This window comes from Sorex fumeus, unplaced genomic scaffold, assembly GCF_029834395.1.
Source record: "Sorex fumeus unplaced genomic scaffold, SorFum_2.1 ptg000024l, whole genome shotgun sequence".
Classification (NCBI taxonomy): domain Eukaryota; kingdom Metazoa; phylum Chordata; class Mammalia; order Eulipotyphla; family Soricidae; genus Sorex; species Sorex fumeus.
In genome coordinates this window covers 50,373,784-50,401,742 of record NW_026606081.1, presented here as the reverse complement: position 1 = coordinate 50,401,742, position 27,959 = coordinate 50,373,784, and the positions used below count along the sequence as shown (strand labels likewise).

Sequence of the window (27,959 nt, the reverse complement as noted above, 5' to 3'; positions counted from 1 at the left end):
AGGAGCGGGCGGGCGGGCGGCAGGCAACAGCCCGTGACACCTGCGTGCAGCCAGCAAGCGCGGGGTCTGCAGGGGCTGCGGTGGTGCGGCCAGCACGGGGAGCCCCCGCTCATGGTCAGCAGCAAAGGGGTCCCGGCCTCTCCCTCCCTGCCCCTCAAGGACACCAAGCAGGCACTGCTTGGGCGGAGGCCCCCAGGCCAGGCCCCAGACTGGCACGGGCAGCGCCAAGCTCAGCGCGGGAGACGTGACCCCTGACCTTAGGTCCCGCCCAGGCCCCCCAAAAGGCCATCTGGGAGCTCCAGGACACAGTGACAGACGCAAGTAGCAGCCACAGAGAGCGCGGACACCTCACTCCTGGGCCCCCAGGAGAAGGCTACAGCTGAAAAAGAATCTGGGGTCGGGAAGGGGAGTGGGGGGTCCGGACCCCTCGGCCAGTTATCAAAGCTCCACCAAGACACCGTGGGGTCCCACGGACACACAGGGGTCAGCAAACGGCCTGTGTCCCAGAGACACTTGAGGACCGTTTGGTACCAGCGGGAAATGCGCCCCCTGAGATACAGAAGCCCGGGAGGCCGGTCTGGGGCGTATGGGACCGGTTTAAGGCATGTGCTTGGCCAGGTCAGGCCCGAGCTCTGCTCACAACTGGGGACCCCCACCCCGACAACTCCATTTCAAGAAAGTGGGGTCCGGAACAAGAGGACACAGGCCAGTCCCTGCCGAGAGGTAGCCCCGCCCCCACACTGAGGCCCACCCAGGGGCCCAGTGGTCACTTCCAGCACACAGGGACATGGGCTGGGCCTGCTGTGACCCCGGCCAGCGGGGCGTCCCCACAGCCTCAGGGCAGCCTAGGGCCCACAAGGCCTGTCTGGAAAAGGACACGAAACCCCAGGAGGGGGGCAGAGCACGGTCTGACGAAACTCTCCAGAACCAGCTCGTCCAGGGGCCAGGAGAGGAGGATGGTGGGATGAGTAGTGCTGGCCATAGCCTGGCCCGGCCCCCGGGCTCGGGGGCTGCCTGTGTTTCTCGTCTGAAGACCGGCCAGGCTCTTCAGAGCAGCGTCCGTGGCACCTCTACCTCCTGCCCTGCCTCTGCATGTGAGTGTGTGTGTGCGTGCGTGTACACATACGTCCATAGGCCGTGTGCAAGCACACGGGTATAAATAAGCCTCGAACGGCCCAGGTGTGACGCCTCCTTCAGGCCGCCATCGCAGCTGTCACCGAGTTTAGGGACCACGACCCGCCGCGGTGGGTACGTGACTCGGGTAAGCGGGGGGCCCAGGGGTCAGCCCAGAGGCCGCCAGGGGCCGCACTGCCTCCTGCTCTTCCCGCTCTGAGCCTGGGAGCCTCGCCCCCTCGCACGGCCACGTCCCCACCTGTCGTGCCGCTAGATGAACTTGAAGCACTTGGTCTTGTCGTGGGGCAGGCGGGTCTTGAAGAGCACCGAGTCCACGCGGAACTGCGTGTAGAGCAGCGGCATGTAGCCATACACCTTGACGAAGAAGTTGATGCACTTGTGGCGCTCGTGGAAGTGCGAGTCGTCGTGGGACAGCGCCTGCGGGCAGCCCGGGCAGCGGAAGGTCCAGCGAGACGTCACCTGGAGACGGGAGAGAGCGGGCGGTGATGAACCTGAGACGGCCTGGAAGGGAACAACGACCCACGATGGGCGAGAAGAGCTTCTGAGAAGGTGAGACACAGATGCGAGGAGGCAGGAGAGGGTGGAGACACTCGGGAACCTGCGTGTTCTGGAAGCAGTGCGCGTGAGCGTGTGCTGGTACGCATGCGTGTTTGCATGTGTGTGTATGTGCACTGGTGTGTTCATGACTGTGCGTGTGCAGCACACTGCGTGGTGTGTGTGTATATATGTGCATATATAACTGCATGCATGTATATCTGCGTGCCACGTGTGTGGATGAACTGGTGTGCACACATGATGATGGACGTGTGCTGGGTGCGTGTGTGCTGCACTGGTACATAGGCTGGTACATGTGTGTGCGTGTGTATGCCTGTGCATGTGTATGAGTGTGCATGTGCTGGTACATGTATGCATGTGTAGTGGGTGCATGTGTGTGCGTGTGTATGCCTGTGCATGTGTATGAGTGTGCATGTGCTGGTACATGTATGCATGTGTAGTGGGTGCATGTGTGTGCATATGAATGTGTTCATGTGTGCATGTGTGCACTGGTACATGTGTACATGCATGTGGGTGCATGTGTGTACATGTGTGTGCATGCGTGTACGTGTGCTGGTACACGTATGCATGTGGGTGCAGGTGCATGTGTGCGCAAGTCTTCTCTGGATGGAATTTTTATTTCACAAAGTTGCCATGTCCTTGAAACTGTCTTGCTCCCTCTTCCTCAGCAAGTCTCCCCCACCCCAGGGTCTCCAGGGCTGACGCCCACATCAGGGACCCTCACTCCCTGCGTGGCCGCTCCCTCCCCCACAGCACGCTCTCACTCCAAGACAGACCGGGGAGTCCAGCGCAGGGCATCACTCAGGACGAGCGACCCTGAGCCGGCCCCATGTGCCCAGGCAGACGAGTGAGCGGCCGGCCTGCATGGCGAGGGGGTGCACAGGCATCGGAGGGGATGCAGCAGTGATTCCGCTTCATGGGGTGGTGGCAAGAGTCCAGGCAGCCCCCATTGGACAGTCAGGTTTGGGCCCTCAGTGACAAGACACATGGGGCCTCACGGGATGGGGGTAGAGCCGGCCCTTTCCTCCCCACCCCAACAAGACCCCAAGTCGCCACCCACAAACGGCCTCTCTGGCTCATGATCAAGCTGCTTAACCGCCATGATCCCAGAGACTCAGAAAGAAATCTCGGAACCCGGTGGCTTTTGGCAGAAATGCGTCCAGACCCTGCAGTAGGTTACTGTCGCTGGGCCACCCTAGAGGGGAAAGGGTGCTATCCCTCCACCTGCTCCCCCTTGGCAGCTCAGTGGCCGCCATCCTCCAGAGACCACTGGATACTCAGTGATGAGACATGTGGGGCCTCACAGAATGGGGGTGGAGCCGGCCCTTTCCTCCCCACCCCAACGAGACCGCGAGTCACCACCCATGAATGGCCTCTCTGGCTCCTGATCAATGTGCTTAATGGCCATGATCTCAGAGACTCAGGAACAAATCTAGGAACCCAGCAGGTTTTGGCAGAAATCCCTCCAGATTTAAGTGTTAAAATTTCGGAATTTCAAATTGCGCAGCCACTACTGCAGCCATGTGACATCTTATGTTATTCTTAACTAGCAATGGAAAACAAATTGTCTACTGTTGCCTTTTCAGCAGATCTGAGTGTTGGGGTAAAATCCCAAATAATAATGGTAGGTCTTGTGTCAAAATATTGAACGTGATCAAAGTAGAGAGTGAGTAATGTGGAAATCATTGCCCCATAGTTAGGGGGAAGATGTGGGATGGGGGTATACTGGGGCTTTTGGTAGTGGAGAATGGGCACTGGTGAAGGGACGGGCATTTCATTGATGACTGAGACTTAAACCCAAAAGCTTTGTAACTGCTCTAACGGTGATTCAATAAATAAAATTATAAAAAATGAAAAAAAAAAAGTAAGGTAGAGTTCATGCCCACTTCAATCAGCTAATCAGTGGCTGAATAAACAGCAGTACTCCTACATTAAAAAAAAAAAAAAGAGTCCAGGCAGCCCTGAGTCCCCTTCCTGGGAAGCAGAACCTTGTGCTTCCCCGCAGGTGGGCACCTTGGGGTCCCACCGTCCCCTCAAAGTCGTTCTGAAGGAGCCTACATGTTTCTGGAGCCCCCCCATAAAGGCAAGGGCGGGCGCACTGACCCCCCTGTTCCTCCGAGGGGGGTGGGGCGCCAGCATGAGGGGAGCAGGTCAGCGGGTGAGGGGAGCAGCCACACCCTCCAGGTGCCCACCCAGGAGACAAGCTGTAACACGGACAACTCAGGTGCCGTCTTTAAAGTAAAGCAACGACAAAACTCTTGTCTAGAACCTACAAGAGCACGCGGGCCTGACATGAGCATGTGGGAGACTCACAAGGCCCTCGGCGTGGCCTGAGCACAGAAGAGCTCAGAGTGTGTCCCTGGGCCGACTCTGCCCTCCACGCTCTCGCTTACCCGAGCCCGCCCACGCGCTCCATGACCACGTGGTGGGGCCCAGGCTTCACGGGCAGCTCTTCCCGTGCCAGCCCAGAGGGAAGCGTCGGCTCTGCTGATGAAGCAGCGGCCTAATGACAGCCAGACAAACACACCGTAATGGAGATGGAAAAGGCCCCGTGTCTGGAGGGCGTGGGGGAGCCAGGGTATTATTAGGCACCTAATCACTCGGCTACTTTTAAATTTTCATGGATAAGGGCTCCTAGTCTGCGGGGCTATAAATAGCGTCTGTCTTGGCAGCCACCCAGTCCCGGTGGCGGCAGCGGCGGGAGAGAACGGCCATGTGATGAGTAGAGAGCGGCACTGGCCCCGCCCGGCTCCCCGAGAAGCGTTTTCCCTGTTCAGCGTCCCTCCACGCCCGGGAAACGGCACTCTGCTTGGTTTGGGGGCCCTACCTGGTGGTGCTCGGGGCTAACTCCTGCTCTACACTCACTCAGAAGTCACTCCTGCTCAGGGGCTCAGGGATGCTATGGGGTGTCCAGCACAGAACCTGGCTCAGCCGCGTGCAAATTGACCCCTGAACTATCCCTCAGCCCCCCCAACGTTGCGTCTGAGCTCCACGTGAAAGGCCACCAGGGGGCGCCGCTCAGCTGGAATCTGGGACCCAGAGCCACTTCCAGGGGTGAAACCCTCTGGGCTGATCAGTTCCCACACACGCAGCCAGTGCCACAGCCGTCTGGTGCATGACGCATGTGCCTGGGCCCTGGCTAAGCCCTCTGACCCCTGCCCGCCATCAGCAGCCCACGGAACCCTCCAGCCCCCTCCAGGGCCTCCCCCGCTGGACCGAGGCAGCCCTGAGGCCTGGGCGGGCCATTCACCTTGATGGGGGGCTTCCGCGTGATGTGGGAGACCAGGAAGTTCATGGCGATGTCCTCGCAGTTGATGTACTCGTCCACCATGTCGCGGATGGCCTGTGGCATCACGTACGAATACAAGTAGGCGTAATACTGTGGGGACAGGAGAAATGGCGGTCAGGCGGCTCCCGGGGGCCTCGGCGTGCCCAGCCGTGGCCACTGCCCACTGCAGCCCTGGACCATCCTGCCAGACCCACCCCCAGCTCCCCCAGAAGGAGCTTCTCAGGCACCTTGTGGAAGAAGGCGGCCCCGGTCAGCACCATGGACAGCTCGCAGGAGTAGTTGGAGTTGTAGAGCCAGGACTGGTGCGGGAGGTCCCAGGCATGGTAGCGGCCGGGGAAGCCCACGATGCGATCCCTCGCCTCTCGCCACACCCTGAGGACAGACACAGCCTGAGCACCGGGGCCGTTGCCACCCGCCAGAGCAGGGCCCGACCAGCCTGTGCTCAGGGGGACCCAGACTCGCCACTGACAATGGGTGCCGGCAGGCACACACAGAGACCACCTGAGACAGAGACGGGGCAGGGCTGCGGGCTGGGAAGGATACCCAGCGTGCTCCCACGGGCATCAGACACCCCGGGGCAGGTGGCCCAAGGCCCAGCTCCACCCACATCACCCCCCGCCCCAAGAACCGCAAGGGGCCTGAGAAAACCACCTGTGCCCACACAGAACCTGATTCTGAGAGACGCTGAGACTGCGCTTCCTGAGGGGTCCCCTGCGGAGTCTGACACAGTTTATCTCCTCGGATAGACCCTGACTTACTCATCGAGCGCCTGAGGGAGCCCGAGAGACCCCCAGCACAGGGGCTCCCAAGCAGCGCCAGGAGCGAGCCCCCCCAAACAAGAGCGGCCACAGTCTTAGGTGCAGTGCTTTAAGGACATACACTGGGTGAGTCTCTACGACTCAAAATCATTTTTGGATGAGTGACCGCAACAAAACAGGCCATGCAACCACCAGCATTCAACTTGAAATGCATTTTTAGGATCAACAGTACTTCCGGCACTACAGGAAAGTCATGGGAACGTGGGTGCCAACGTGGGTGCCCAGAGCCGTTCTATCCCCTGCCTGTTCTACTCCCCTCATCCTTCCCGACCAGGCACCACCCAACATCAAAGGCGTAAAAATGCTTCAAGCTCAGTCACCCACAGGAGTGCGGGGCCGCCATCGGCCTGCAGCACCCCACGCAGCCCCCTCACCTGAGCAGGGGGTGACGAGAGGGTCCCCAGATGAGTGTGGGGAGGACAGCGGGACTCTAGGCCACACCTGAGGGGACTGTGGGATGGCGAAGGGCGGCTGGTGAACTGGCAGAGGCACAAGCCCACGCGCGCCTGCCACGGTGAGCAGCCATGCTGCCTGCCCACTCCCCAGGCCCCCCACGGATCCCTGTAGACGTGGCCCCGCATAAGACGCCAAGCGTCATGCCCACCTCTGGACCAGTGTGTGCACCAGCCTGCCACATCCCGGGCCCTGCCCTCGGGCCACGCCCCAGGCCCCCAAGGACTGCGCGCTGCCTCACTCACCCACTATCCTAGAGCCAGGCCCCCCCAAGTAGCATACGATTCTATTTCCAGGCCACATCAGGATACTCGGGGTCACTCCTGGCAGTGCCGGAGACTGTACCCAGGTCGGCCCCGCAGGTGGATGCGGAGGACCCAGAGCCGCAGAGACACACACGACAGAGCTCAGCATACCGAGGGCCGGAGCCAGTCGGCCTTTCACTGCCACCCGGGTACCGAACTTCCTTCCTCCTCAGCACAGCGCTCTGCCTGCTCGGGGCTAACGCCCACCACCCCCCAGCCCGGAAACCCGAAGCTTTTCTCCTCCTGGATTTTGGCTTCCAACCCCACCTTCCCCTACGTCTTCAGGGACCCCAGGATTCTGGGCTTGCTCCCCTCCTTCCTCCCCCAGCCCTCGTGATCCGTTCACATCCAGGTGGCAATGCCCAGGCCCCAGGAGGGGCACCCGCCTCACCGGAACCCGAACATGATCTCGTCGTGACGAAGGTGGGCGTCGTCGTCGATGGACAGGACGGCCTCCGTTTCGATCTCGGCCCAGGGCAGGAAGCGGTTGTTCAGGCTGTTCTTCTCGGTGCGGACCACCTGCGGGGGGAGAGAGGGGAGGGGGAGTCAGCGGCACGGCCACCCTGGGTCAAGGGCGTCCCCGCGTGTCCTCTGGAAAGTGAGCCAGAGCGGGCTGTCACCGTGAGGGCGACCGCCAATTCTATGCCAACTGCTGCAAGTCCAATGGGGTGAGCCAGTCCAGTCAGAGCACCCCGGGGGTCCAGAACCACACTCGCGGAGTCAAAACATGGCAGCCAGATCACTCCCGAGGACTCCAAAACAGTTTCAGGACCACCCTCAGGGTGCAGGGACAGTTCCAGGACCACCCCTCGGGGTGCGGGGGCAGTTCTGGGACCACCCCTTAGGGTGCGGGAATAGTTCCGGGACCACCCCTCAGGGTGCAGGGACACTACCGAGACCTCAGTGCCTGGACAGTGAAGGGGACCCCACCCCCTCCTCTGCAGTCATCTCTGTGCCCAGGCCCACACCACTGCACCAGACTCTCGTCTGGAGCACCGGGTGTGGTGCCCAGGGAGGGCAGGAGCCAACGGGCAGCCCCAGACAGTGCTCCTCTGCCGGATCTCACGGATCTCGGGGCCCACCAATCCCAAGCCCTCACATCTGGCACAAATTCCACGGCACTTTCTAGGACACAGGGTTCCAGCTCTGGGGCTGACTGCAAATTCTCACACCCAGAGGGCTGGGGCAGAGGCAGTGTGGGGCACCCACAAAGCCCCCGTGAGCCAGAGAGGCGGGGGGCCCTGCACAAGGCAGGAAGGAAGGCCAGGAGTGCCCCCTGGGCTGCCCCCGCTTGGGAAGCAGAGTGAGACTCCCGGATGAAAACCGCGGGAAAAGCCCAGGCGCCTGGAGCCGCAGCCTCTCTGGCCAGTCCCGGAGGGCGCTGGAGGACCGCACTGAGCTGCCACAGGTAGGAGCAGCGCTGGCGGGTCTCGGGCAGATCACAGACGGTGACCCGGGGAACCCCACCACCACCACCACACACACACACACACACACACACACAGAGACATGCACACACATACATAAAGAGGCGCACACTTACACACAGACACACACACACAGAGACATGCACACAACCACCACACACCACATACAGACACACAACCACCACACACACATGCACAGACATATGCACACACACAACCACTACACACACACACACAGACATGTATAGACACAACCCACACCCATACAACACACGCACAACCCACACACAGTCCACCATATACACACACATACAACATACATACACACCATACCTACAGACACACCCAGACACACACACACACGTCCTACAGACACACACAAAAACACGCATAAATACAAACACACACACACAAGTTCCTGCCAAGGTCAGAGTTGGGAAGAGCGAGTGGTGGGGTGCAGCAGGCCAGGCTGCCAGGCTGCTTTCTCTCTCGGTGCATCTGGGCAGTATTTGCCTGTCTCAGGACAAATGCCTGTGCTTGTTACCACAGTGACATTCCACCAGTTGTCACGAAGAACGAGGAAGGGAGGTTCACTCAGCAGAAAGCCCACACAGGAGCCTCCCAGCAGATGCTTTTCCTCAGCAGCTTCGAGATCAAACGTTCTCAGGAGCCAAGGTGCCCGGCCCATGACTTCCACCTCAGGACAGGCGGGCTCAGGGGAACGGAATCGTTCCTGAGCCCCTTTCTGGATTCCAGACTTAACTTCCTGAGATCCCCTTTAATCCCAAAGTCAAAGAAGATCATTGATTTAGCACAGATCACCAAGGGGCCACAAAACCCCAAGTCCGTGTCATTCCAAAGCAGGCATCCAAGACTGTCCTGACGCTGAAATATTCCACTTTGGTGCCAGAGAGACGCGATAGCGTTAGGATGACCCCAGTTTAATGCACTCCAAGGCATTACAGTCCCTCCAATACCACCAGGCAAGATCCCTGAACATAGAGCCAGGAATAGCCCCTGAGCACCCATGGGTGGGACTCCATATGAGATCAGTTTCTCACAGACATTTAGGGGTTTGTCCAAGCAATACTCAGAGGTCGGGGGGCCACTCCCAGCAACCGTGGGCCTGACCATGGGGCCTGAAGAGCGGCACTGCTGGACTCGGCAGGGATGCCGGGGCTATACCTGGTGGTGCTTGGGGGACCCCTTGAGGTACCCCCACCCCACCCTGAAATTAATGTTTTTAGCCCAACATCCCCCTCCTTGCACATCCTTCCTAGAAACCACACTCACCTCAGCATCAAGTTTCTGTGGCCGGCAGGACCTCCAGATGGCAGCCGGGACCCAGCCCAAGTCCTGGGCGGCTTGCTGAGGGTCAGGAGACACCTCAAAGGGCAGCTTCACCTTCAGAAGCCCCAACTCCCGGCACCTGCTCCTCCTCGGCCATCACCCCCGGGAAAGGAAACGGCCTCCTCAAAGGCCTCCTCCCTTCTGGGGCTGCCAAGAGAGTATCACACCAGGCTCTAACCACTGAGCCACATCCCTGGTCCACAAAGCCCTCGCATGTGAGCGAAGTGGGAGACGATGAGGACCGCCGAGTCTCTACAGGAGGTGACCCTGGGGAAGACTCAGAAATCAATACCCCAACCCGCACACACGCTCTCACTGTAGAAGCAGCATCTGCCTGAGCACGAACAGAGCAGACGGAGCCGGGCCCCAGCGCCGACCTCCCTGAGGGCGACCAGCCCACCACACGGGTCTCCGCTCTCAGTGCTCCCTTTCAGCGCTCGGGGTCACAGACTGAAACTGCAATGCCCAGGCCAGCGCCAGGCACCTCTTGTCACCATGGCGGACACCCCAGAGCCCAGGAGGTGGCATCCCAGCCCCCGACCAACACCAACACCCACACCCAAGCCCCCGGGAGCGAGAGGCAGCCCCTTACCATGATGGGCACCCCGATGTCGGGCCACAGCAGGTCCTCGGAGGGCAGCTTGGGCGAGTTCCAGACCACCAGGACCTTGTTGAGGTACGGGAGGCCGTTGAGGCGCTCGAGCGAGTTCATCAGCACCTCCTCGCGCTCGTACGTCAGCATCACCACCGTGAACTGTTCCCGCGGCACATTGCCGCCCAGCGCCGCCTGGAACTCCTTGCCGGAGCCGCCCGCCCCGCCGCCGATGGGCCGGAAGCCGGTGCCGGAGCCCAGGAACTTGGCCTCGGAGGGCAGCACAGGGTCGAAGGGCGTGTGCGGGAAGAGGTGGAAGGGGCCCGGGGCCGCGTTCCAGCTGCGGTAGACGTCGGTGACGGTGAGCGTGAAGTTGCGCAGGTAGCGGGGCGAGGCGTAGGGCGGCTCCGTCTCCACGGGCCCCAGGTCCAGGTCCCCGTTGTCGGCCAGGTTGGGGTCCGTGCCCGCTGCCTTGCCCGAGCGGTGGGGGATCTCGGCGGCCGCCTCCTCGCGAATGGGCGCGGCCGGGATCTGGATGCGGGTGCGGACGGCGGCCAGCAGCGTGCCGAAGAGGCTGTCCGCCGTGGAGAAGTAGGTCTCCCAGAGGAAGCGGCCCTGCCGCCGCATGGCCAGCAGGTCGCCGTCCGAGACGCTGCGCAGCAGGAAGTGGACCTCGGCCACGCGGGGCTTGGGCAGCAACAGGGCGGCCTCGTGCCACTGCAGCACGTCCCCGAAGGGCAGCTGCACCTGCTCGCCCAGCACCACGGGCACGGCGCCCGCCTCCAGCGCCTCAAAGAGACGCGTGGCGCCGCCGGCCGAGACCAGCAGGCGGGGGTCGCCGGGCGCGATGATGAGGGCGAAGGTGGACAGCCGCAGCAGCTCCAGGCGGTCCTCGCGCGTCCCGCACAGCGCCCACTCGGTGGGCAGGCTGGGCCGCGGCGGGTTCCGGCAGGTGAACTCCACCAGCACCGGGTCCAGCCGGCTGTCCTGCACGGCCTTGAGCGTGGCGATGATGCGGTCATCGTAGTCGGCGGGCGGGCCGCCCTCCACCTCCTCCTCGAAGGAGCGGGCCTCCTGCAGGCTGGAGCGCAGCGACTCCAGCTTCTCGCCCTGGAAGCTGAACAGGTACTTGCGCTTCACGGGCACCTGCGGGGGGATCTCCAGGAAGTTGGGCTCGGCCATGGCGTGCACCAGCGGCGAGAGCACCAGGTCGAAGCCCGGCCGGAACTGGGCGGCGTAGAAGGTGGACTGGGCCACCATGGCCCGCCCGGTGCTGACGTTGTACAGCAGGTTCTGGGTGTGGGAGCGCCGCGCCAGGCTGACCAGGACGTGGTTGCGGCCGTCCGAGCGCCAGTGGGGCAGCGCCTGCAGGCGCCGCTCCAGCTGGGCCGGCCGCAGCTCGGGGGGCTCCCGCAGCTCGCCCACCAGCACCACGTAGAGGCAGGCGATGTCGGCGTTCTCCGTGACGTACACGCTGGCCCGGGCCGCGGCCTGGAAGGCCTGCTTGACCAAGGGGTCCAGGGCACCGCCCCAGCCGGCCTGGTCGCTGTCGTAGACGTAGACGGGGAAGCCGGAGGTGAGCGGGCAGCGCGCGTAGTCGAAGCAGTTGTGCAGCCGGCAGGCGCGGGCGGCCCGGGGCGGCGGCAGGCCCCCGTCGTCCCGCTCGGGCAGCAGGCGGATGGGCAGCGAGAGCTTGGGCTGGTTCTGCGCCATCAGCTCCTTGTAGGAGTGCTCCGTCTGGCTGATGACGTTCTTCAGCTGCAGCAGGTCCTGCTTGGCGTTCTCGATGCTCTTCTTGCAGGCCTCGATCTTGAGGTTGAGCCGGGCGATCTCGCTGTTCAGCTCCTGCCGCTTGGCCTCCAGCTGCAGCAGCTCCTCGCTCACCGACTCGCGGATGCGGCACAGGTCCAGCACGTGCTTCACCTCGCACAGCTCGCCGCCCGCCCGCGGCCCGAAGATGCGCTTGCCCGCCTCGTCGGCCTCGTCCAGCGTGGTGAGGTAGTAGTGGGCGATGAGTGGGAAGCACACCAGCAGCACGAAGAGCGCGAAGCTCAGCCACGTGAGGCGGCTGCGCGTGGAGCACCACAGCATCCACGTGTGGCCCCCGCCGGCCCCGGCCCCGTTCCGCAGCATGGTCGGGGCGTCGCGTGCTCCTCGGCGGGCTCACGTGGGGCCGCCCGCCATCACCGGCACGTGCCGGGGCACCCCGGGCAGGCACTCCTCCTCACGCGCACGCGGCACAGGGCAAGGCGGGGCGGTCATGGTGCCCGGCCGGCGCGGGCATGGTCCCCGAGCCCGTCCCTGCAGCGCCGAGGCCCCGGCCGCCAGCCGCAGCTCATGTCCTTCCTCGTGAGCCGGCGGGACGGGGGACCAGCGGGTGGAGAGACACACGGGAGGGGGACCCTGTGACCGGGCCGACGCCGTCAGCAGCCATCGCCCCCACTCCTGGGCCGGGCCCACCAGCCACACGGCATAGTTACGCTCCGCGGTTCAAGGGCAAGCGTCCACGGGCTCCCAGGGCCACGCTCAAGCCTGCAAGAGAAGAGAGATGGCGTCCGTCAGTCCGGCAGGGACAGCTCGTGCCCTCGTGCCCACAGTGCCAGGAGACAGTGTTGGCTGGGACTCGGGGGAGGGGCAGCAGGGAAGCAGTCACAGACACGGTGTCCCACTGCACTGCTCCCCTTGGGCGTCTCCCAGAGCTAAAGTGAGTCCGTCTGCAGACACACACACACACACACACACACACACACATACACTCAGACACACACTCACACCCTCACACAGACATATGCACAAACACGCCCTCACACAAAGACACACCCTCAGACACACACACCCCCTCATACATCCGCATACACACACTCACACACACCCTCAGAGACATACACATACATTCTCACACTCAGACACACATACTCAGAGACACACATACACACACATACTCACCTAGACAGGCGCAGATGCACACTCATACAGACGCATTCACACAGGCATACACATACCCTCATTCACACAAACCCTCACATACAGACACACCTTCACACGCATACACTCTCTCACACACATGCACAGCACACACACCCTCAGATACACCCTTACACAGACATACACTCACAATTTCACACAGACATACATACAGTCACAAATACACCCACACATACACACACATTAGGCATACTCATACCCTCACACATACACAGCCTTACACAAGACACACATCCTCACACGCAGATACACAGTCATACACAAGCACACCCATTCACTCTCAGACCATACACACGCTCACACACTCACTCACAGGTATGCGAGCCCATGAATGATGGTCCACCACACGCACTGGAGGACAGAGGCTCCTTCTCCCAGCACCTTCAAAGAGAACCTCCTCCCTCTCCAGAGACGAAAGTCTCCTTTTCTTAATTACTTAACAACAAAAAATAAATGCACCAGAGCGGCCAGTTTCGCTCCGTTCAGGGCTGAGGAGGCATCTGGTCTCTCCGCAGCAGAGATGTGGTGACCCAGGGACCTATGAACACTCATTTGCTTCCCCTCCATCTGGGTCTCGTGGCCCTGGTGTGCTTCTGAGTGTATCAGTGGCAGCCTGCCCTTTTAGCAAAGGCACTGACCCAGAAACAGGGGCAGCCTTCCCACACCAGGCATCTGTATGTGACCAGGCCTGACACACTTCCAACTCTCCCACAGGGAGAGCCATGTGGGGGCTACAGGGAAGCAGGAACTGGGGGCTCCGGACCTTCAAGGAAGGCTCCCGGCTTTTGCCAGGCAGACGCCGCCTGCCTTGTCTGCAAACTCAGCCCAGCTGGAGAGTAAGTTTCAGTCTCCAGGGCCAGCGACCACTCTGCTGCCATGCATGGGCCTTCCCGTCCGAGACCCTTGCAGAAGAGCGGGGGTCCGAGGCACAACCTGGGGCTCCTTCTCACGGACACAGGACGTCCTACGTCCTCCTGGGCACTGTGGGACAGGCGGCAGTGACGGTCCCCGCAGTTTCCCGCCCATTAGATTCCAGTGAAAAGTTGATGCCAATGTTCAAAAAGGTCAGGAAAAGCTGTGCCAGACGGACGATCGCCAAGTGTCAAAAAATACTGATGGGCTTATAGCAGCAGATCTAAATTTACACCAGCAGCAGCTGGGCCCAAAGGATAAGGGTCTTAACAGTTTGGGAGCATTTTTCCTTCATTCATCGCTAGGCTCTCTCTCTTCCACCGCCTCCCACCCATTTTCCAAAGAATATTCAGTTCTCTTGGTCTCACCCTAATGGCAAGAGCTGGTTGTGAGGGGGAGGGTGTTTGCGGGGGGGGGGCGGGGGGGGACAGGCAGCCGGGCGGGTCAGTCCCTCCTTACCGAGGCTCCCTCCTTCCTGACGCACAGAACGTTACTCTTCGTGTGTAGTTTCTGGTTGGAGAACAGAAAAGTGGCACAGTTAGAACCAGGCCACAGGTCGAGAGAGAACCACCTGGCCACCCACTGGGATTGGGGAGCCAAAGGGTCTGGGTCAGAGAGACACACGTGGTTGTGAAAAGGGGGGTGGGAACAGACACACACACGGCCCCCAAGCCCACATGGCCCTCTCAGAGACACCACCCGACACCCAACACGGGTGGCTCGGGAATGACTGCCGAGAGAGAATGAGGCAGAAATCTAAAACAGGGCACACCCTTTGAGGTGCGGACCCTCACCTAGCGACAGAGGATGCGAGGGCTGTGGAACTGGCTTTCGAACAAGGAGCAGACAGGTCCAGGTAGGCAGCTGGGGCGGGAGGGGGTAAGGAAGCCCTGAGAGGCAGGTCCATGGCCAGCCTCTCCAACTCCAACATGCACACGCGAGCTGGGCCAAGTCCAGCGGCACTATGCACGCGACCTGGGCCCCACAGCCGGGTGTGTGTGAGACGGAAAGAGACAGAGACAGGGAGAGACACAGAGAGAGAAATTCCAGTCACCAAAACCAAGTGTATGAGTCACACAGCCGTGTGTGTGTGTGTGTGTGTGTGTGTGTGTGTGTGTGTGTAGAAACTGGTCACCACGACACCATGTGTGCTTGTGTGTGTGCGAAAGACAGAGAGAGAGAGAGAGAGAGAGAGAGAGAGCTCTCCTGTCACAACTATGTGCGAGAGAGCGTAAGAGAATGAGAGAGCAAACATGGGTCATCACATCATGGATCATGTGTGAGAGAGATCAGTCACACCACAAACGTGTATGTGCATGTGTGTGTGTGACCTCAGGCCACCCTGACTAGAGGTGCTCTCCCCAGGGAACCCCTCAACCAAGCCTGCTGACCCAGCTCCCACAGGACAACACTGGGGAGGGAATGAGGCAACACGAGGACAGGACAAGATTGCCAGGGTGACCTGGAGGGCTCTGGCAGGCTTGACACATTGCTCAGTGAGCCTCCTAGGGCCAAATTCTTTCATATTAAAGACAAAAAAAATAAACCACTCAATGTCTAAATAAAACATTCTTCAAAGTCCTGGGGAGGGGTGAGAGCCATAGCACAGCGGGTAGGGCATCTGCCTTGCATGCGGCAGACCCGGGTTCAATCCCCGGCATCCCATACGGTCCCCCAGCACCTCCAGGAGTGATTCCTGACTGCAGAGTCAGGAAGGCCTGAGCATCACCGGGTGTGGCCCCCCCCCCCAAAAAAGAAAAGTCCTTGGGAGACCGTTACCTCCCAGTTGTTGCAACTCCAGGAGACCAGTGGCCGGCATGGCTGGGGCAGCCACCCACGGAGCGTCCACTCTAGCGCAGGCACCGGCCTTCCTGTCGCTCCAGAAACCAAACAAAGGGATCTCACAGAGTCTCTGGCTTCACTTCCAGGAGCCGCAGCAGGGGCAGGTTCTGGAGCTACCGCCAGTCAGCTGGGCCCGCGGGCCCTGCTGGTTCCATCCCCGGCATCCCATGGTGACCCCTAGGTGTGAGCCCTGAGCACCGGTTTTTGCTCTAACCCCAAAACCAAAATCATCACCATCATCATCATCATCATCACATCTGAGACCAGGATGCTGACCATCAGGAGGCAGGGCCTAGCCTGCCTGCCCAGACCGTGGGCCAGTGGCCAGCTCTCCTCAGCCCAGGCTCGCTCCATTTCTTCAGACCTCTACGTGACCTCTGTGCTGCTTCACAGACATTCCCTCAGAACGCTCCAGTTCCAAGCTCAGAAGTTTCCACTAATTCCCAGGTGGAACCAGGTGGGACCAGAACGACAAGAGAGCACAGCGAGGAGGGCGACTGCCTGGCACGCGGCAGGCCAGGGTTCGATCCCCAGCAGCCGTTGTAATCCCCTGAGCCTGCCGGGAGTGATGTCTGAGCCAAGCACCAGGAGTGGCCCCTGAGCACCAGTGTGGTGTGACCCTCCTACCCCCCAAAAATTAAAAGGAAAATCAACTATTCAAAGAGTAAATATTTCTCAGCTCTGCGGCCACACGTGCTCCGTGCAAACACTTCCGTTAGCCTCTTCCTTGACACTCAGTTTTCAGAATGTAAAAAACATCGCACTGGGCAGCGTGGATAAGGACACACGTAGTCCGCTCCCGCCCAGGGCTCCCAAGTGACCCTCAGTGTCACCGCAGCTTATCCTGCTCCTGCTTAAGTTCTGGAAAACCTGTGCTGTCCCGAGGGAGGACACGGCCATCGGGGGTTTGTCTCCTCCGGATACCAGCTGTCGCCCCCCACCACAGGATTTGTGGGGAAACCCAGGACCAGAGACCCAGGGACCGAGTTCTTCTCCACAGCGGCCGGACCCTGTCCAGGGCCTCCACGCTCACACTCATGGGGGCCAAGGCCAGGAAAACTCACGTCACCGACCCTGGTCCCAAAGAATCAGAGAATCGTGCATGGGACCCTTCGCCCGACAAGGGCAGAAAGCACTGGAGTTTCACCCAGCTCCCACGGGTAAGGGCGAGGGGCTGGAGCAATAGCACAGCTAGGGTAGGGTGTTTGCCTTACATGCGGCCGACCTGGGTTCGATTCCCAGCATCCCATATGGTCCCCCGAGCACTGCCAAGAATGATTCCTGAGTGCATGAGCCAGGAGTAACCCCTGTGCACTGCCAGGCGTGACCCCAAAAACAAAAGAAAGAAAAAAGGGCGAGGGCTCAAGGCTGGCCAGGTGGGGTCCAGGTGGGGGTCTCGGTCTGACCTTCCCAGCCACCATGCCCCGGGCCCTTTCCCCCCATGAACACACAGTTCCCTCACCACAGGCGCACCCATCTGCCTCTCATTCCCTTCCCCACTGCGGAGTCCTGGCCCTGAGCGGAGCCCGCGGACAGGGAGAACCCAGTCAACACGCGGCCACTCCCACCCTTCCGACATGCCAGTGCTCGCCAGGACTCACCATGGCCACCAAAGCAAACAACAATTTCTTTCTGCAGCTGTCCTTGCATCATGTCTCTTAGACCTCTGGGGGTCCCGGGCTTGGCATCACTCCCGGTGCAACTCGGGAACCCTAGGGGGCGCTCCTCCCCTGCACAATCTCTCCTAGTAACCGCGGAACAGACAGGCCAGTAAGAGCAAGAATGTCTCACCAGGGCTGGGGTTGTTGTTTTGGGGTGCAGGGGACCACACCCGCAGTGCTCAGAGCTTACCCATCTCCCTGCTCAGGGCTTACTCCTGCCTAGTGCTCGGAGCTTACTCCTGACTTAGTGCTCAGCACTTACTTCTATCTCAGTGCTCAGGGCTTACTCCTGTCTCTGTGTTCAGGGCTTATTCCTATCTCAGTGCTCAGGGCTTTCCCCTCTCTCAGTACCCAGGGCTTACTCCTGTCTAGTGCTCAGGGCTTACTTATTCCTGTCTCAGTACTTGGGACTTACTCCTGCCTACTGCTTGGGTCTTACTCCTGCCTAGTGCTTGGGACTTACTCCTGTCTCAGTGCTCAGGGTTTACTCCTATCTCTCTGTTCAGGGCTTACTCCTGTCTCTCTTCAGGATCATTCCTGGAGGTGCAAGGACATGTGGTTCAGGGAATTGAGCCTGGTACCCACCATAGGGGCTGCCCACTGGAGAGCCGATCCTCTCTCTGCCATCCTCAGCAATACCAGGAACCCCCACCTACCCGGGGCCCCAGGCCACACCGCCCCCACCCACTGGCTCCGCGTCGCCCTGCTCTGCCTTCAGGCCCTCCAACATGAAGGTGTCCTTTCGGTACAAGGCAGAGGAGAATAGGTCCAGCTGCCCGACCCCCCCCCCCCCCAACTCCCACCCCCAGCCCCAGCCCTGCCTGGGAAGATGAAAGGAAACAAGACAACAGGGTAAGAAATAAGCAACTCCGACTCCAGGGGCTGGCGCGCGTACACACACACACACACACACACACACACACACACGGGGGGGGGGGGGGGGGGGGGCTTGCCTGGGAGCTGTCAGCACTTCTGGGTGTGATCTAAGCATCTCCAAACTGAAGGGGGTGGGGACAGAAGCAGCAGGAAGGCTTGGGCCGAGGGGTGCTAAGAGGGGTGCTAAGAGGGCACCTCGCCCACGGGCAAGCACGCATGCCAGCCCTAAGAAGAGCTTTTGTTCCTGGAATGTCTCTCTTGCATGGCTGTCACCAGGTAACTTGTTTTGCCAACTTTTTTTCCCTTTGTTTTATTTCTGGGCCACACCCAGGGGTGCTCAGGGGTTCCTCCTGGCCCTGCAACTCAGGAATTACCCCTGGCGGTTGCTCAAGGAACCACAGGGGCTGCAGCGGATAGAATCTGGGTCAGCTGCGTACAAGGCAAACACCCAACCCACAGTGCTACTGGCTCTCCAGTCCCTCAATTTTTCTGTTTTAAAAACTGTCTTTTAAAAAAAAAAAAGCCCCTTGCTCATGGCACTTTCCAGCCAGTTTCCAGATTCTTGTTAACCCAAGTTTGCCCTGCCTGCCGCCTAGATGGTGGCAGGAACCCGCCAGCACCTCCAGCATAGGTAGTGCCACGCTCCCTCCCTCCTCACCTGCACCCCTCAGCTCCACTCCCCTAGGCTTGCTCCACCCTCGACCGCACAGTACTCAGCACAGCCCAGGGCTCAGATCTGAGCCAAGTGCTCCTGCGCTGAATAATTTCTCTGCAGCTTCATGAAAACTTCTCACGGAACGATTTTCCCACCCAGTTTGCAACCCCATCCCCCGTGGCCCGGGAGAACCTCATCACGGCGCCCCGGAAACACTCAGGCATGAGCTCAAAGTCCTGGACTACATCTTCATCCCCAGCCAGGTTTGAACATGGAGACCTTTAGTCGCTGGGACAGGAATCCCCAAGATAAAGGCACCTCCTCGAGGCACACGGGGGACTGGGCGGTCTCACCGCGACCGAACTCAGCTCCCAGGGCTGAGGAACCATCATTTCTCCAAGTCGGGCTGAAACCCTGCGGACCTCGGGCTGACGGGGACGCAGTGGGGAATGCAGGAGGAGGAACGTCCTGCTTCAAGAGCTGAGAAACAGGAGAGAAAAGAAAGAATACAAGAAGCAAGAGAACGAAATGAATGAAACAGGGGCCAAAGAGAGGGGTAGAAGGAGACAGACATATGGCAGGCTGCAGTTTAGACCGGCTCAGCCCTGCAGGGGGGCGGCAGCAATCAGCTGAGGGAAAATGTCTGCAGATCTGACACCTCTGGGTGCATGGGGACTTCTTCAACTCACCCAAGTGGAAACTGAGGCTTCCTTTCGCCGTGAAAAAGTCGGCTTCGGGAAGTGGAGACCAAAGAGAACCTCCATGGCCCTGGAAGCTTCTCATTCCGGGTCGGGAACATTGGAGGAATAGCCATCCTGGGCGGGGGGGGGCGGGGGGGGGAAGGGAAGGGCTCTGACAGGCTTTGCAGGCAAAAGCCCCGGGTTTGACCCCCAGCTCCATCACACACAGCCACTCTCACCGGAGGGGAGAAGGCTCCAGCTCCTTCACCAAGCCGGCCCTAGCGGCCCCAGGCAGAGGAAATTAGCCAACTCTCTCGGGAACAAAGGCGAACAAAGATACCTAAGGAAACAGTGCAGCCAGGAACCTCCAAGAATTAAATTAGTTTCCTCCAAGAATTGAATTAGTTTGCATTTAAAAGGGGAAGTGTTCTACCCGACACTTCTTAGCCCAAAGGGTGAAAAAAATCCTCCCCAATTATCCACACCTTTGTATTCCTCCTTGCAAAGCCTGTTGTCATTCTCCTGTATCAGGTTAACTTCAACTGGATTTCACTTTGTTTAAAAAACAAAGTCTTCACTTTCCTGGCTTCCCCGGCGGGTCTGTCCCCGTCCCCTCCCCTCCCTCATTAGTGGGGGATGAGGGGCTATCATCTGCCCTCTTCTTCCTTGTCTTCACTTCAGACCTGAAAATTAGCTTCAATTAGCTCTCCTGATCAAACACTGCCTGGAGCAGCCGCCAGGAAGTTGAGAGGTGACCTGTGACCGGGTCTCTCTGAACGTAGGGGCAGGCCACAGCGACTGGCAGATCTATGGGCGGGAGGGGGTGTCACCAGTCAGAAGGAACAAGAGTTCCCACTCAGTCATGCAAACACTGAGGTCTTCGGGAGAGGGCGAAAAGGACTCACCAGCCAGAGGGGATGGATGGCCTCTGGCCTCCCTAAAGAAGCTTCAGGAGGGTCTAACGACAGTAAGAATATGAAACGGACTAGGAATCCTAGTTGCCCCCAAGATCCAGGTGACAGAGATCCGGGTGGAGAGTCTGGGAGAAGCCGCTGTGGAATCATATCGGTGAGGCTGCAGGGGTCATTCCGCTCCCCAGAGAACCCAGCTCTCTCCTGGGCACTGTCTCTGCCCCTCATGCCCCTATCTCCCGTCCCTGCTCGGCCCCCCATGCTGAGCTCTGGGGCCAACTCTGCCCCATGTGCTGACTTCCCTTCTCCTGTCCTCACTCCAGCCTGGTTCCCGTGGTGCAGGCAGGCAAACGGGCCTCGGAAAGAAGCAGAACTCACTTGGACTCCTCATTCGGAGCCAGCCCCGGAGGTGCTCGGGGTCCAGCCTGGTGTCCTGCGCCCGCCACCCCACCCCCCATCCCTGCTTGTAAGAGTCACCAGGCTCAGAGTTACACAGGTTACCACTGAGGACGGGAAGCCAAGGGGACGCTCACATTCAAGCTGCTTCCCTGGCGGATCCGGAGCAGAAGCGCCTGCTTCGCGGGTGAGCCCTGGCGAGCGTGGCCCCCAGCACCGCCCACGGTCACCCGTGTGATCCTGGAGCTCCAGGGACCCAGCACCCCACAGCCCTGTCACGGACGGCAGGGCAGCCACAGACTCCGTGTTTCTGCCGAGCAAGACAAGCAAACGGCAACAGAGCGCAGGCCTTGGTCTGACCCCCTGCACCACATTCAGACCCCTGCCGGAGCACTGAGCCAGGAGCAGCTGCCGAGCACTAACAGATGTGATCCGACCACAACCCTCCTCAAAAACAAAACCAATACACCTTAGCTGTGGACTTGTGTCGGCCCACGGGGCACTGCTGAGCCTGGTAACCCACAAAGCGCAAAGGATCATCTGCATCCCGCCCATCTCTTAAGCCCAAGGGCAGCTTTAAGAGGAAGGCGGTTTCTGCCTTCTCTGGGGAATACTTAGGGGACCCTCCCATCAGCTGGGAGCTTCCTGCCTTCCCTCCCCTCCCGTTCCGTTCCCTGTCCTCAAATGACCCTTCTGGGGACCTGCCTTTCCGGTTGTCTCTAGTCCTTGCTCTCAACGCTGACTGTGCGAGGCCCAGCTGACGCCACCTCCTCTCTCCCTGGCCCACCTGCAGGGTCCCCCACACAGGGCCCCCGAGCCAGCTGCACGTGGCTCGCGGCCTCTCCATAGGCTGGGAGACGAGGCTCCACACACAGAAGTACCGCAGCGGGGTCCGGAGGGCGAGGCGGGCTTCAATGCAACTCAGCAGTGTCCACTCCTGATCCCTCCCAAGCTTGAGAGCAGACACGGCCAGGTGGCGCCAGAGCCCAGGAGCAGGGCGTGAAGAGAACATGAGCCGGGTTCCCCAAGCACACACGGCAAGGATTTCCAGCTGCCCTGGTGTCGGCTGCTATTCTCCAGGGACACTGGCCGCAGGTCGAGAGAGAACTGCACATGGGCGCTTCGAAGGCCACGGGAGGCCAAGGCCCGGTGCTCTCCGCAACACACACAGACACCACTGCAGGCCACCTGCCGCGAGACCATGCTGGAGGGAAACAAGAGAGCTGGGAAGGACCAAGGCCGGAGCACAAAACTGGCACCAGTCCGGATGACCGCCACGCCAGGAGCAGAGCACAGTGGCCGAACGCACGGTCTGGCCAGGAGCAGGGCTCAAGGCACAGACAGGGGCCACACTGTCACTCGCAGATATAAACAGCCCTCCCTCACGAGCGCGGTCAGCGGGAACCCTGAACCCTAAGTCTCAGCCCCCAGCCTCTGGGGGAAGCCCCCAAACCCTGCAAACCATGCCACGTCCGATCTCTCCCCCACCCCGTTTCAGTCCCTCCCCAGACAGCAAAATCAAACCTTCCACTTGGCTCAGTCCCCTGGGGCCGCCCTGGCCACTCTGGATTTCCCAGGCTGACAACACCTACAGCCCATCAACTCATTCCTGCGTTTCCTTGTGAGCTTGGGCCACACCTGGTTCCTCCAGGCTTTGTGTCTGGGGGCCCACAGGGGGCTGCAGGTGCCCTTTGTACCACCTCTCCAGCCCTGCAAAGCCAAGAACAGAGAAAGAGAGGCCTGCGCAGGGGCAGCGGTCCAGGGGCTGGCGGCCACCCTGGTGGGCAGGGAAGGGAGCGGCCACCATCGTCACAGCCCTGGGGCCCGTACACAGCTTCCATCCCGGAAGCCCGCCCGCCTGCCCAGGGGCAAAGTACCGCTCGCGCTTGCAAAAGAGGCAGCCCCTGACACAGGGCGGCCTGCCTGGGCGAGCAGCGGCCGCTTGCTGCAAAGACGGATCGATTTGCTTCCCGGCCGCAACAAGCAGCAGGACTGCGGCCGTGAGACCTCGCACCTTCTGCGGCCAGTCACTACCGAAGGCAAGGACCCGCTTCTCTGTCCTTTGGAGCCACACTGGCAGCATGTGTGGGGGACAGGGGCTGGGGGTGCGCCCAGTAGTATCGGGGAACCAGGTGGCGCAGGGGGGCAGGGGGGTCCGCCCCAGGGGCTCCCAAGTGCAAAGCATGAGACACAGGCACTGTCTCCCAGGTCCAGGATCTAGGAGGGGGTGGAGTTCTGGAATCACTCCTGACCCCTCCAGGGAAGGGCAGCACCCACCCCGGGCTACAGAGCTGGGCTGCATTGGAGAACAAGAACAAGGACGGAAGACAAGGACGCTTCAGCTGCAGGTCATGACACAGAACACAGGGCGGGCCTCTGAAATGCTTCCTCCCGACAGTCACAAAGGCCGTTTATTTTGTTGTTGCTTCTTTATTGGGGCCCACACCCCGCTTCCTCCTGGCTCTGCACTCAGGAATCACTCCTGGCGGGCTCAGGGAACCCTAGGGGATGCCGGGTATGAAACCTGGGTCAGCCACATGCAAGACAAGCGCCCTCCCTGCTGTCCCATCTCTCCGGCCCCCTCAAAGGCCCGCTTAAAAAGCAAGCTTGCTGGCCGTGTCCAGCTATTGGCCACAGAACTGTAAAATGGGGCTGTCGGGGGCCAGGGGCCGGCCAACACTCTGCTCTTTTCTGTCAGACTGAGTGGGATGGCCCAGAAGGGGGCCTGCTCCCCGCCCCAGGGACCCGCCCCCCCAGGGACCCGCCCCCCCCAGGGACCCGCCCCCCCCCCCCCTCCAGAATCCTGGGAGAGAAAGAGGCACTCCCTCCCCCAGCTGTGCCTACAGGGCAGACCCTCTCCAACAGCCATTGGTGACCAAAGTCCAGCCCCGGTGACACCCAGTCAGGTCCTGCAGAATCCCCATGGCTCTCAGCAAGGATCAGCTCCACACGGATACCCCAGGCCCGGCCAAGCCGTCCAGAACGGCCCACCGGACGGGTGAGCGCACGTCTCCGGAAGCTGCAGCTGTCAGCGCTCCTGCCCAGGGGAGACTGGAGGGAGAGCTGGCCCGGCCAGCAGGGCCCAGAGCCGCCTCGTGACTCGGCAGCCGGCCACAACCTGCCTGGGGATCCACGTGACCCCGACGCAGCCACTGGCCCTCACTGGTCCCATCCTGAACCCAAGGGGCCCCCGTGCTTCCCGGACCCTCGTTGCCTCTGTACTCAGGAACAGAAGGGTGGTCCCCGAGACCTCAGAGAGCCAGCCCGAGCCTGGGAGTCTGCTAGCCCCCACGGGTCAGGTGCTGGAAAGCACCCCAGTTTCTGGGCCGTGGACTGCCCAGCAGTCAGCTCTGGCAGTAGAGTCCCGTGGCCTTGAGGCTGCACAAGCAATGTTGTCCAGGAAGGGCCCCATCATCTGCCTGTGACCCCCCACTGACCCCCACCCCCACGCTCTCCACTCCAACCCAGGGCTGTCACCTAGAGCAGCTCCACAGCACACAAGCTGCCACCATTCGAGCACATACGGCCTTGGCACAGAGTACCAAAGTCCCCCACAGCCCCCCCAGAGCCACAGAACCCAGAACAGTGGACCAGGACAGAGCTGGGCCGCGGGGAGCCCAGGGCGACCCACAGAAGATCCCCCCACCGACCAGCCGGGTAGAGCCTATGGTCCCTCCGACTGTCAAGTTCTAAGCCCTCCTTCGTGTCCGCCCAGAGACCAGGGCAAGGGCGACCGACCGGGACCCCCATCCCCTGACACTTCACGGGACCCAGACAGGAGCAGACCTCCCCCCCCCCCCCCCCCATCAGCCTGTCACTGTGGCTGCAATGGAAACAGGGACCGAGCAGAACTGGAAAGAAACAAAAATGAAGCGAAAAGGGAAGTTCTCTGAGCCAAGTGTCCCTGGGCAGGAGGGAGCATGGCTCGGGGCTCCACAGAAGGGGCTGGACACCCTGTCCAGTCAGGTCTGGGGGCCTCTCCGCAGAGCCACACTAACTGGGGCACGCACACCCCACACACTTATTTATGCTCACACACACACACAATGACACACCCTCATACCTCCTACACGTGCACTCATACACTCACATGCATCCCCCGTGCGCTCACACACAGCACCCTTCACACACACCCCACCCTGCCTGGTGCCCTGGGCGAAGGGGCTTCCCAAGTCCCCAACAGCCTGGCCCCCCTGCCCCACCCCATTTCTGAGCCTTGGCCTCGCCCCCTCACTTCTCTCCAACCACCCACTCCAGCGGGGCGCCCAGCCTCCAGCCACAGCACTGGGTTCCCCAGGGGTAGGACAAGCCCTGTATCCAGCAGGTCCAGACTCCCCAGCATACCCCAGGGTGGCCGGTTCAGACCCCAGGCGAGGGGAAGGGGTGGCCCTGAGCACCACAGGTCGGGGCAAACAGGAACCACGGCCCAACATTCAAGGCACCCGCCTGACGCTCTAGTCTCCCAGAAAGGCCAGGGTTGCCCAGCATGTGTACCAGGGCAGGTAGATAGGGGGCCCAGACCGATGTCCAGTGTCCAGTCCAAATAGCCGGCACAGCCCAAGGGACACCCGGGAGGGGGGCTGCATCCCACAGAATCAGAGCCCGGTTCTCTCACACTTGGGAGCACTCGAGACTCCTGGGGCGTTTTCCCCGCCTAATCCCAGCTCCGGAGAAGGCTCTGCTGCCGGACAGGGGTGCTGGCCAAGGCCGGGGTCCAGCGGGCCCAGGAGCAGCGGCGAGAGGTGCACCCTGCAGACCACCCGGGGCTGCCCACCCACAAACACCATCTACGAAGCAAGAAAGAAAATAAAAACGGGGGTTGGGGCGGCCCCGAAAGGCGAAGCCCCCTAACATACACTGATGGGCAGCCGGGACGAGGCTGGGGTCCAGGTCCATCCCATAGGGGAGGTGACCTGTGCTCCTGCTGCTGCTGCTGCTGCTGCTACTGCTCCTTCTCCTCCTGCCCCCAGGAGCCCCAGAACCTGCCGAGCCCCCCACCGCGGGAAGGACCCTCGGGGCGCAGGTGGAGGCACTGCCCGCCCACCTGCCCGCCCTTCCTGGGGGCCCCGGAGCCGGGCACGGGCGCGAGCGCAGCCGGGCGGTGCAGGCGCGTCCATGCGTCCGCGCGTCCGCGCGTCCCTCAGTCCGTCCGCCCGCCGGGGATGCTGCCGCCCCCGGCCCCGCAGCCCCCGGCCCCCGGCCCCGCTCCCCGCCCGCCCCGGCCCGCGTCCTACCGGCTCCCAGCTCAGGCCGCGGCGCCCGCCAGGCCGCGCCGGATGCTCCGCTCCCCCTGCCGGCCGGCAGCCATGTCCCGGCCTCCGCGGAACCTGCCGAAGAGCCCGGCCGGAAACGCCCGGAAACGCCCGAGCGAGGCGCTCGGGGACGCGGCCGCTTCGGGTCTTTCCGGCGGTGGCTGGGCAGCTCCCGAGCGCCGCGCGCCTCCGCCCCGCGCGGGGCATTGTGGGCAGGCTGCAGCGCGCGGGGGCGCAGGGACAGGAGTGGGGGCGCGCTGGGGCGAGCAGGGGCAGGATGGGGTGGGGAAGGGCGGAAGGGCGGGAGCGCAGGAGGGGGGCGCGGGAGGGAACGGGGAGAGAGCAAGCTGCTGGGAGCTGGGAGCGCGCAGGGCTCTTGGGGGCTTCCAAAGCCCCCTGCGCGCTCCCCAGTGTCCCCAAGGCCTTTGCATGCAACACCCCAGTCCTACCAGTGCCCCCTGCGTGATGCTCCAGACCCCAACAGTACCCCCTGGGCTGTGCAATACACGGCCCCCAACAGTGCCCCCCTGCGCGATGTTCTGGCCCCCAACAGTGCCCCCTGGGCTGTGCAATACTCGGGCCCCCAACAATGCCCCTTGTGTCCTCGCTAGTGTCCCTTGTGGCCTTTGTGTGTAATGTACTCAGTGCCAACCCCCCCCCCCCCGCATGCCCCTCCGTGCTGTGTTTCTAGCCTATCGATGCCCACTGTGTGTCCTCCCCTGAGCCTCAATGTGCGACCCCCAGCCTAGTGCCCTTCACCATTTCAGAAATTGCTCTCTAGGGAGGAGAGCACTCCGGACACACACCCCACCCTGGTGCCCTGGGCGAAGGGGCTTCCCAAACCCCCAACAGACTGCCCCCCCCCCCCCCCCCGCCGCACCCCATTTCTGAGCCTTGGCCTCACTCCCTTCACTTCTCTCCAACCATCCACTCCCAAGACACATGTGCAGATAGCCCCTGGCTCCTTCTGAGCACTGCAGGAAACCTGGGTTCAGCTCAAGGAGCGTCCTGGAGGCCGGCAGGGTTGTAGTCCCGAAAACGAGCAGAAACAGTTAAAAGTTCAGTCCTGGGCCTCTGCTTTCGCTGGAGAAACTCTGCTACCAAGACAACCGCCCCATCCCACCCTCAACACCATCGCCACCATCACCGAAAAGACCTCTCTGCATGGCGGGGTCCAGCAGGTCTATAGCCCAGGACATAACAGAGAGAAGGCCCAGTGTTGGGGAGGGGGAAGGGCATCTCAGGGCTTTAGGCTGATCCAGTCACCGGGGCAATCAGCCAAAACCAGGGAGGCAGGGAGCAGAGCAACACTGCCCGCCTTCCCCACCACACTGGAGGGACAGGCCCGCACTTTCCAGAATACGGTGCAAGACTCTCCAGCAATCAGAAAGGACGCACCTGCTCGTGGCGTAGTGAACTCAGTTGTGAGTTCAAACTGTTCCTTACAATCTGTAACTGCAGCATAAATCTGCAATCAAAAGCACTTCTGCATCTTGACTTAAACACTTTAAAGACCCAAGGGACTGGGCTTGTACTCCGGGATTTCCTAACCCCAGGAACCCAGACTCCTCCAGGGCCTGGGAGGCTGTGGGGGCGGCCAGCTGGCTGGGTCTCAGCACCTGGGTGGTCTTGTCGGGAGGAACTCCCTCCCTCCAACCTCCCAGAGGAGCCTAGGGTCCGCACTCCAGCTCGGCCAGTGAAATGTATCAAACCATTAGTTTCCAGCTGGGTGGTGGTTGGAACTGAGGGTTCCATTTGCAAAACGGAACTTTACAAAACCTAGCAACCCCGTTTGCTGGAGCATTCCGACTCCACAACTGACCTCCTCCCCACAGCCCCTATCCCTGCTTCTGTGAAGCAGCACAG

The 27,959-nt window shown here is 61.2% G+C and overlaps 1 protein-coding gene across 2 annotated transcripts; it reads right to left on the bottom strand.

Moving 5' to 3' along the window:
- Positions 1–1,296: 1,296 nt before the first annotated feature.
- Positions 1,297–26,225, bottom strand: EXTL3 (exostosin like glycosyltransferase 3). 2 transcript variants are annotated; one of them, XM_056113991.1, is made up of 7 exons: positions 26,076–26,225; positions 14,280–14,330; positions 9,924–12,455; positions 6,946–7,073; positions 5,206–5,350; positions 4,940–5,068; positions 1,297–1,593 (listed from the first exon to the last, which is right to left on the bottom strand). In XM_056113991.1, exons 3-7 carry the CDS (start codon positions 12,054–12,056, stop codon positions 1,384–1,386), a joined length of 2,745 nt encoding a protein of 914 aa, XP_055969966.1. In that variant the 5' UTR covers positions 12,057–12,455; positions 14,280–14,330; positions 26,076–26,225; the 3' UTR covers positions 1,297–1,383. The 2 variants fall into 2 exon arrangements, with proteins under 2 accessions (XP_055969966.1, XP_055969967.1); XM_056113992.1 differs by lacking the exon at positions 14,280–14,330 and having other exon boundaries at positions 26,076–26,213.
- Positions 26,226–27,959: the final 1,734 nt, after the last annotated feature.

Bases quoted from the DNA above. Each gene is read 5' to 3' on its own strand.
- EXTL3 (XM_056113991.1), bottom strand. From the start codon at position 12,056: ATGCTGCGGAACGGGGCCGGGGCCGGCGGGGGCCACACGTGGATGCTG. The intron at 7,074-9,923 runs GTAAGGGGCTGC...CTCCCCCCGCAG, and splicing joins ACATCGGGGTGCCCATCATG to GTGGTCCGCACCGAGAAGAA. The intron at 1,594-4,939 runs GTGAATGGCCCG...TCCCGTCTCCAG, and splicing joins CGCGGAAGCCCCCCATCAAG to GTGACGTCTCGCTGGACCTT.